The sequence below is a fragment of the Ixodes scapularis genome, unplaced genomic scaffold, assembly GCF_016920785.2.
Source record: "Ixodes scapularis isolate PalLabHiFi unplaced genomic scaffold, ASM1692078v2 ptg001612l_1___fragment_1__unscaffolded, whole genome shotgun sequence".
NCBI classification, from domain to species: Eukaryota; Metazoa; Arthropoda; class Arachnida; order Ixodida; family Ixodidae; genus Ixodes; species Ixodes scapularis.
Genome location: NW_024610176.1, coordinates 775,690 through 786,158, shown reverse-complemented (window position 1 = coordinate 786,158; position 10,469 = coordinate 775,690). Strand labels below are relative to the sequence as shown.

At 52.4% G+C, this 10,469-nt stretch overlaps 1 protein-coding gene across 1 annotated transcript; it reads left to right on the top strand.

The window, feature by feature from the left end:
• The first annotated feature begins 8,987 nt into the window (after positions 1–8,987).
• LOC120841820 lies at positions 8,988–10,172 on the top strand. The gene has a single exon (XM_040212811.2). It carries the CDS (start codon positions 8,988–8,990, stop codon positions 10,170–10,172), a length of 1,185 nt encoding a protein of 394 aa, XP_040068745.2.
• The last annotated feature ends 297 nt before the right edge of the window (positions 10,173–10,469 follow it).

Genomic DNA, 10,469 nt, shown 5'->3' with positions numbered 1-10,469 from the left:
TTTACAATATTTTACACTGTCCTTCTGACTAGCTCATCGAGGGGCCCTTCGCCGAATCCCCAGATTCCGTGCAGCTCGTGGTCCAGGCACCTCGTGTCCTTAGCTCGTGCCTGTCCCGTGAGCTTGGCGCCGTTCAAGCGCTGGATCGCTGCTGATAGCTGCCGCTACAGGTTTCTTCAGTCTTTATCGCCTCATCAATTGTCATTCGTTACAATATACAGGACAGCAAAGTCATTCCTCCGACACACAAAATATACTGAAACGATAGACCGCCACGCGGCGGTGGCGTTGCGATTGTCCTGAAGTCCGAGTTAGGCGCGTGCCTACTACGAGGCATTCCTAACCACGAAAGGTTGTGGTGTCGGATTGACTTTTACGGGAATAGCCTTGTTCTAGGAGTAGTGTACAGACCGCCTAGTGCCTCACCAGTGTTCCTTGAGCAATTATACGACTTTCTTGGGTCTTTTCGTAATGATCGCATACGACTAATCATGGCCGGTGATTTAAATTGACCCCATATTGACTGGTTAAAAATGAGATCGGGGGGAGCACACGCACGTGATTCAGAGATGTTACTTGACTGTGCGTTCTCGAACGACCTGACTCAGATAGTGACATCGCCGACAAGAATCGGCAACACAATGCGCAATCTATTTTGGACCTGGCCTTCGTTAGTCCACTAATATCGTGGTACACTAATGACGTTTTAACAGGGTTGTCTGATCCTAAATTGCTGTAGTTTACTTCCAATGTTTTCAAAAACGCGGAACTTGGTGGTGTAAAAAATCGAATGTTAAAAGGTACAACGATGCGAGTGATGTTGATGTGCTTGACTACTTGGAGACACACTTCGATGATTTCTGTGAAGAACGTGACTTAGAAACCCAGTGGACTATGTTTAAAACATTTACAATTATTGCGTTGCGCAGTATGTACCCAGCAAGGTAAAACACACAAGAAGAAACACTCCTTGGATAACAAGAGAGATTATACAACTGAAACGTAAATTGCAACGTAAAAAGCGAACTCACAAGTATGGGACATCTGAACTTCCTCAAATAAAAGAAGAATTGAAAGAAAAACATTCAACTTCCAATGAGTTTTTCTTCTCGCAATCTGTTATTAGTGTTCTAAAGGAAGCGCCCGCTAAATTTTGGAACTTCTTATTGGGAACAAAAAAAGTGTTTTGAGTGTTTAAATGTTAGTGCGATTCTTGTCACTGATAAAACCGACGTGGCAAACGAATTCAATAGGTACTTTCAATCCGTATTCAGCCCCCGTTCGGCAGCACAACCAGATGGCATCTGTGATATGGCGTTGGCAATGCGGGACCTTGTCGTAAGTTGGGAAGGAATCTTTGATATTTTGCTTCTGCTAAATGTTAAAAAAGCGTGTGGGCCGGACAATCTGCCTAGCGAATTCCTTCGACGCTATGCTGTATGGCTATCACATTATTTGTTCGTCATTTTTATTAACTCACTAAAACAAAGAGATTCCTTTCGACTGGTGTCGCGCTCGTGTTGTGCCGATTTTAAAAAAGTGGTGATCCTCAGTGCGTTTTTAATTATCGCCCTATATCCCTTACTTCTGTTTGTTGTAAAACACTGGAGCACATAGTGTCGGGAAGAAAATAACCTCCTTACCAGTGCTCAGCACGGCTTTCGTCGAGGGCTATCAACAGTGACACAGTTAGTAACAACTTTACATGATTTTGCCCTCGCCCTAAATAAAAGAAAGCAAGTCGATGCCATCTTTTTAGAATTCGCGAAGGCTTTCGGTAAAGTACCACATCATAAACTAGTGCAGAAGCTATACGCAATTGGAATAAAAAACGACCTAGTCCAATTCGTTTAGTCGTACCTTTCAAACCACTCCCAGTTTATCGAAATAGACAAGCAATCTTCAAGTCAATTATCTGTTTCATCAGGTATTCCACAAGGATCGGTTCTGGGACCATTATTGTATCTTATCTACATAAACGACATAGTTGACAGCCTAGATGACAGAGTTCGGGTTCGGTTGTTTGCAGACGACGGCATATTGTACAAAGAAGTAGAAACCCGTAATGATCAGCTAGCTCTCGAAAATAATCTTCAGAATGCCTATGCAGGGTGTGAACAGTGGCAAATGCCATTGAACTTGGATAAATGTATATTTCTAAGGGTTACAAATAAAAGATGTGACCACTCGGTAGCGCCCCCTCCCGTCCGCCCGTCTGTGCACCCGCCAGGCTCGGCGGGCAACATGGGTCACCGCACCAATAAATGCCGCGGAGCGTACGCCGCCCCGGTCAGTCATCGTTCACCATCACAACCCGGCTGCGTGTCGTCTCTTCTCGGCGGGTGCTTCGGCCCCCTTCGTCCACGTTCTCGAAGGATCGTGACACTGGCGACGAGGATGGCCGCGGCCAGCAGCAGCAGCAGCAGCATGGTTCAAGACCGGGTTTCAGCCAAGCCCGCGGCCAGGGTGGTCGTCTCAAGAGAACACGGCGGGGACGAGCGGCACCAGGCCCGGGTTCGTCTTCAGCCAGGGTCAACGTCATGGCCGAGAACCCGCAGATTTTCGACGTGTGGCACACCAAGAGAATTTCAACGTCTGTGCCACCTTACTTGGTGTCTGTCGAAATCTGCGTCCACCCCATCACCATGAAGCTGGACACAGGAGCCAGCGTGTCGGTCATGCCCGGGAAGCTGTTCAAGCAGACCTTCCCTCGCGTGTCCATCGAGGCGTCGGACTTCATGCTGCGCAGCTACTCCGGGCAGCTTTCCCAGGTCCAGGGTCGGGCCTAAGTTGGCGTTCGCCTTGGCGACAGGGAGGCAATCCTTCCCCTTTACTTAACCAAGAGGTCGTCGCCGACGCTGCTGGGCCGGAACTGGATTCACTGGCTGTGTGTTCGGCTGCCGGAGTACCAAGAAGCTGCGCTGCACGTGGTGAAGGGCGTCCCGAGCCTCCCGACAGACTTCCAGTCCCTGCTCCAGCCGGGGGTGGGCACCTTCGCCGGCACGACGGTTGGCATCCACGTTCCTGAGGGAGCCCAGCCACGGTTCTTCAAGCCGCGTCCGCTGCCGTTCGCCCTGAAGGACGGGGTCACCCAGGAGCTGCAACGGCTGCAGCGAGAAGGTATCCTGGTACCCGTCAAGACCTCCGAGTGGGCTGCACCGATTGTTCCAGTCCTCAAGCGAGACGGCCCCGTCAGGATCTGCGGGACTTCAAGGTCACCATGAACCCCGTCGCTACCGTCGAGAAGTACACGCTGCCTCGGGTAGAAGATATCTGGTCGGCTCTGTCCGGGGGACAGAAGTTCTCCAAGCTCGACCTTCGAGATTCCTACCAGCAGCTGGTGCTCCAGGATGCCGCCCGGAAGTATGTCACCATTTCAACAACCGTGGGACTCTTCCAGTACACGCGCCTACCGTTCGGCGTGGCCCCAGCCCCAGCCATCTTTCAGAGGGAGATGGACAACCTCTTCAGGGGCATGAGGCACGTGGTAATGTATTTGGACGACATCCTGGTTACCGGTACCGACGACGGGGACCACCTGCAGAACCTGCGCAAAGTCCTGACACGACTACAGGACGCCGGTCTCAAGCTGAGGCTGGACAAGTGCGTGTTCCTGACCCCCCGCGTGAAGTACCTGGGACACATCATCGCCCAGGCTGGCCTGGCCCCGGCTCCCTGCAAGATTGAGGCCGTGCTCAAGGCGCCGAAGCCCAAGAGCAAGAAGGAGCTTCAGAGCTACCTCGGCCTCGTCAACTTCTACAGGAGGTTCCTGCCCAACCTGTCCACGCATCTGGAGCCGCTGCATCGCCTGCTTCGTGATGGGCAGCAGTGGGCCTGGAAGTAGGAGCAGGACTTGGCCTTCCAGCACAGCAAAGAGTTGGTCATTAAGGCTCCAGTGCTGGTGCACTTCGACCCGGCCAAGCCTGTAGTACTCGCTGTGGATGTGTCGCCGTACGGGGTAGGAGCCGTCCTGTCGCACCGGGGTCAGGATGGTCAGGAACACCCTGTGGCGTTTGCTTCTCGTAGACTTCATGCGGCGGAGCAACACTACGGCCAGCTCGACAAGGAAGGCTTGGCCCTCATGTTCCGGGTCGAGCGCTTCCACCAATACCTGTGGGGCCGGGAATTCGAGGCGGTCACGGACCACAAGCCGCTGCTGGGGCTGCTGGGGCCTGACAAGGCAGTCCCAGTGCAAGCATCGCCTCGTGTGGTACGCTGGGCCCTGACGCTGGCGGCCTACAGCTACAAGCTGGTCTACCGCCCTGGGAAGGACCTCGGACCTGCCGACGCCCTGAGCCGCCTGCCCCTGCCGGAGGTGCCTGCTGCCATTCCAGAGCCAGCTGACGTTTTCCTGTTGGAGCGGGCTTACCCGGGGGTGCTCACCAGGACTGCGGTGGCGCAGGCGACCAGCCGGGACCCGGTCCTGTCTCAGGTTGTCAAGGCGGTTGCCTGAGGGGGGGAGCTGCGTCACCAGGCGTACAGCCACAAGACCACCGAGCTGAGCTTGGAGCAGGGATGCCTGCTGTGGGGTTCCAGGGTGGTGATTCCACAGAGTCTCCGGGCCAAGGTCCTGCAGTTGCTGCATGCGGGGCATCCTGGCATTGAAAAGACCAAAATGGTGGCGCGGTCGCCCGTTTGGTGGCCTGGCTTGGACCAAAACATCGTGCACCAGGTGCAAGGCTGCCAGGTCTGCCAGGAGTACCAGCGAGCCTCGCGCCACGTGGAGATCACCCCCTGGCCGTTCCCACAGAGGCCGTGGTCCCGCTTGCACGTGGACTATGCGGGACCCTTCAAGGGCCACTACTTCCTGGTGGTAGTGGACGCCTTCTCCAAGTGGGTGGAGGCACTGCCAGTCACCAGCCCATCGGCAAGAGCGACCATTGCAGCTCTGCGGCAGGTCTTCGCGGCGCAGGGATTGCCGGACATTATTGTGTCCGACAATGGTCCCGCTTTCGCTAGCGCCGAGTACCTGGACTGGCTGCAGAGGAATGGGATCCGCCGGATGCTGGTTCCGCCGTACCACCCCGCTTCTAATGGTGCAGCAGAACGGGTGGTACAGACCATCAAGGACAAGCTCAAGAAGAGCCAGCCCGGGGATTTCCGAACGCAGGTGGCCCGGGTACTGTTCCAGTACCGGACCACACCCCATGACGTCACTGGCCGTGCCCCCTGCGAGCTTCTGCTGGGCCGGATGGTCAAGACCCCCCTGGACGTCTTGCATCCAGACCTCCGGTCCACGGCGCTCCTGAAGCAGCTGAAGCAGAAGCTGGCTGCTGACCGAGGGTGCCGTCCCGGGCCTTTGCCGGGAGCGTCAGTGTACGCCAGGAACTTCCGTCCTGACCCACCCTGGTCTGCCGGACATGTGGTTTCACCAGCGAGTGCCTCGTCGCTGCTCGTCCGCATGACCGACGGGACCACCTGGCACCGGCACGCCGACCATGTCAGGCCTCGCTCCGGAACCTGGCTTGTACCCTCGGCCGTCGCTTCAGAGGACCAGCCCGCAGGGGGACCAACGACAGCACCAGTTGCGGCCAGTGGAGCGCCAACCAGCATGGAGGTGACAAGCGTCGCCACTCCTGTGGCACCAGTTGGACCGTTGCAACTCTCAAATCCGGTCCCTGCAGCTCCACCGGGTGGAGCGCGACCGGTAAAAGCAGCGCCCGGCGTTGCCACACCTGGCCCGTCGACTGCAGTGCCCAGGCGCAGTACGCGGCTCCGAAGGCCACCTGACCGCTACTCGCCGGGGTAACCTTCGCTGTCGACCGTCCAGGACTTGACACGACCAGGCAGAGAGTCAGTGTCGGCCGTGTGCATTGTTTATTCTTGTATTTTGTTTTTAGAAAAAACAAACTGGGGGGGGGGAAGGGATGTGACCAGTCGGTAGCGCCCCCTCCAGTCCGTCCGTCTGTGGCCGCCAGGCTCGGCGGGCAACATGGGTCACCGCACCAATAAACGCCGCGGAGCGTACGCCGCCCCAGTCAGTCATCGTTCGCCCTCACAACCCGGCTGCGTGTCGTCTCTTCTCGGCGGTTGCTTCGGCCCCCTTCATCCACGTTCTCGAAGGATCGTGACAAAAAACTATAGTGAACCTTCCCTACACAATTAATGGCACTCGAGTTAAAGAAGCCTCTGAAGTTAAGTACCTTGGGGTAACAATTACGAGCAGTTTAAACTGAAATGCACATGTTGCCAATGTTTGTACTGCTGCGAGACGAGCGTTGTGGTCCCTAAGGCGCAAACTTCCATGGCACCCTCCAGTGTCAAGCTCTGTGCCTATAAGACTTTAGTTAGTCCAGTTTTAGAATACACGTGCGTAGTCTGGGACCCGTGTACACAAAAAGCCATACACGAATTAGAGAAAGTTCAAAGGCTAGCTGCGCGATTCATATGCAATAGGTACCACCGCTTAGACAGCCCATCAGAAATTTTGAAATCACATGAATTGGAGTCTTTGAGATAGCGCCGGAAAAATTTCGGATTGAAGTTTTTGTACCTAATCAAGAATAATTACTTTAATTTAGATTCATCGCCTTACGTAAAGCACGTCACACGCTGAAATACACGATTTAATCATGGAAGTCTTTTAGAGCCATACCAAAGCGCAAACAATATTTTAAAAAAATCGTTTTTCCCAACGACCATAATAGAATGGAATTGCTTAGAAAAACACAGTGTTGATAGCCCTGCCCCTGATGTATTTTTTTCGAGATTGCGATGATATATGCCATTTAGTATCAGTGTTGTGTTGAAGAACGTGTGTGTTTGCGTCTCTGCCATCCCTTCCCCTTTCTTTTCCCCCCTCCTGCCTGGGCCCCAACGGGGTCTGCAGTATTGTGAAATAAATAAATAAATAAGTAATCATATTGTCACTCGAGCTTATAATAAGTCAAATGGTTTAATATTTGCTCAAAGTAATCGAAAGATTCACCAAAATGCCATTTAGGTTGAATTAAAGTTAGTTTGGTCAATATTAACTCAAGGTAAACAGAAGTGGAATAGCCATGTCTATAAGGCTCATCATAAATCAGTTTGTTGAATAGAAAAAGTAATCAAAACATTCATGACAATGTCAATTAGGCCAAATCAAATTCAGTTGGGTCAAAAGTAACTCCAAGTAATTAAAACAGCAATAATAATGTAAAATGAGTTCATAATAAAGCATTTGGTGGTATGGCAACTGGAAATAATCAAGAGGTCACCAAAATGTCAATTAGGCCGCATTAAAGTTCATAGGCGTATAATATTAATAAATGACTATTCCAACTGGTGGACATATGCCAACTGGAATAGTCAATTGGCGTATCGTAGCAATAATCATGAGAAGAAAAATGGAAAAAGAGAAGCGGGCTCTCGAGCGAGTGAGCCAAAAAGGAAAACGTCGATCGGTCGAATAATAAACCGTCACGGAGAGTCGTCCGTTTATTGTAGAATTTCGAAGTTTTCGTACCATTTCAAGGTAGAAAAATTACTGTTCATGCTCTATCTTATAGCATTCCAAGGTGTGGGATTACGGTGTTTTCACACTGTGCGGGGCTGTGGCATGTGCAAGAGTAAATAGTCTGTTGAAAAATGTTCTAAAAAGTGCAGCGTACAACTCAACGTTCTCAGGCAGCGAAATGTTTTTCATGACTTGAGATGCCAAAGTTTTTTTCTTTACTTCGGCAGACGATAATATTACGTTACTACTGGACACACGATTTCAAGCTATTAAACGAACCGTCTAGAAATCTGAGTAAGACTACGTATTTTCCGGGCTATAGTCCGCGGACTATACATGTTTAAAAGTTGAAATTTCTGGCTGTGCGGACTATCTACGCGTGCGGACTATACAGGAATTATGTTTTTCAAGATCGTTTATTATGACGAGACGTGACGAATTTTGTGCACGAAAGTGTATGTTAATGATGATTTATGCACATTATAGGCTTTATTGTGAGCTAAAAAGCAGACATTTGTAAACGTGCGCCGTCTATGAGAAGATATACGTGTCGACTAAGCACCAGGTGCGGACTATGCACCGGGTGCGGGCTATGCACCGGGTGCGGGCTATGCACCGGGTGCGGGCTATCTAAGCAAAATCTTTTATTTTTGACCCCAAATTCCCCCCTGCGGACTATACACCGGGTGCGGACTATAGTCCGGAAAATACGGTAACCGTTTTAAGCGGCCTCGCTGTTTCACGAGGTGCGGGATGAGAACCCGTGATTACTGTGTTCCTGATATCTTTAATGAGCTTTCTGGGGATGATTACTCTTGTATACGAGAAGTAACAAAAAATGGCTCCGTTCCTTTATTGCAGACGAAGCGCAGTCCTTTTTTCTTCGTTACATAACCCCCTAAAGGCTAAAGCGTACAGGTGTCTTGTGTTTCAGTGTGTGTGTGTGGCTTTTTTATATAACCCGGTATTGTGTTTTTGTACAGTATTTTGTATAGTTTGCCTTTGTATGACCTTTTTACTATCATTATTTGTGCGGGTGGTTGTATTACTTGGTTGTGGTTATTTTGCTTTATGGTAACTAGCCACCGACGTCTTGTGGGCCCTTGTCACACAAGCCACAGAAGCTCTGACGGACCCTTTCAAACTGCTGTATTTCGTGAAGGCAATAAAATATTTTTACTATTATTATTAATATTATCATTATTAATAATATTATTGGAATAATATTATTATTTTACATAAATATTATTATTTAATTGTAGTTACTGTAAACTTCTGGTGTCTTAATTTTTTGTTTCTATACCGATTACGTTACCAATTCTACCTAAAAGGGTTACGTCACACAAGCCCTTGTCGGCTTTGACAAACCAGACTGCTTCGTCATTAGTGTAGTCCTCGAAAATAAATGTTTTATTGTATTGTATTATTATAATGTTATAATGTCATAATTGCCATTCTGAAGCACTTCATATTGCCGCGCGCCAAGTAGGCAGCGCGGCCGTAGCCTAACATTCTACTTCCGGCCGCCGAAGCGTACAGACGTACTATCATGAGCTCCGGTGGAGCGGTATCAGCGGCCCAGCAGGGCCGCGGGAACAGGATTGCTGACGCAGCATCGCGGGAGTACGAAGTTATCTTGCCTACGCTGCCTACTGGCCCGTCTGTCCAAAATACGCTTTTTTTACACGCCGACGTGCGCGCCCGGCTTTACCGTCTGGAGCACTTCCGTGATGCCCTGGCCCTCGCGGCACTTCTTCCCGAGGTGCTCGCCTTAGGGGCATACCAGTATAACCACGTCTGGGCCGTGACCTTCAAGAGCGCCGAGGGGAAGAGGAAATTGCAGGCAGCTGAGGGCTTCAAAGTCAAGGACGGCCGTTGCGTTGTGGTGGACCCCAGCAACCAGGAGACCCGGCTCAAGCTCCACTGGCTGCTGCATCACGTCCAAGACGACGAGGTGCGTGCGACCTTGGCGCCCTACTTGAAGGTCACAGGGGTCACCAGGGATAAGTGGCGCGTCCCGTGCTGCACCGACATGGGCTCGACGACGCGTTCGGTCTCCATTAAGCTCGGACCCGGCGTCACAGTGGAGGACCTCCCTCACCAGCTGCGCATCGCCGGCGAATTGGTGCTAGCGGTGGTTCGCGGCAGGGCGCCGCTGTGCCTCCGGTGTAAGGGCAAAGGCCACATCCGAAGAGAGTGCAGGGTGCCACGCTGCACGCTCTGCAAGTGGTTCGGCCATGGAGAGAGTCAGTGTGTCCGGACGTATGCCAGTGTCGCAGGGCCCGTGGGGGGCGAAGATACCTCGGAGCACCTCATGGACGTGGTCGACGCCGAGGAAGCCGCAAGCGGGGAAGAAAGCCAGCCGCCAACTCAGGCAACAATCCCCAAGCCATTGGGGGCCTGCGACGGCGGTCACGGCGAAGGTGTCAAGGTCACGTTGCCTGAGGAGCCTCCAACTGGTGACGAGCCGGACTCTAAGAACGTCGACGAGGCAGTGTCTTTTGAGACGCTGACTGCTGGAGGGGCGACCACCAAGGCCGTGGAAATAGCAGGCACCACCCTTCTAGTGCCCAAGCGAGTCCGACAACCGAGCGACAACGACGACCAGGACTCTGGAGCTGCCCCTGCAGACGAGCCGCCCCCAAAGACGACTCTTTCGCGCAGGGGTGGCGTAAGACCCAAGCCCAACATTCCGCCAGACCGGAGGTCGCCGGCGACGCCGTCATCGCAGTAGGGAAGGCCCGCGCTCTGTAGGGTATGCGGGTTTTAGAGGGACTACGACCTGACTCCGCGGAGATGGCGTCAACTTCTGGCGATATGGACACCTCGGCCAGTCAATCCGTCCGGCCGTTGTTTCGAGACAGCGGGTCGTGTAGCGTCTCTCGACGATCCCAGGTGAGCACCGTGTGGCCCCCTTGCTCTCGCTCTGAGAGGGTCGCAAATCTTGACACAGCCCTACGCGTAGCTACGCTGAACGTTCGGGGCCTGGCGGCCAGACGCAGGCAGTACCAGGTTAGCCGCCTTTTTCTGG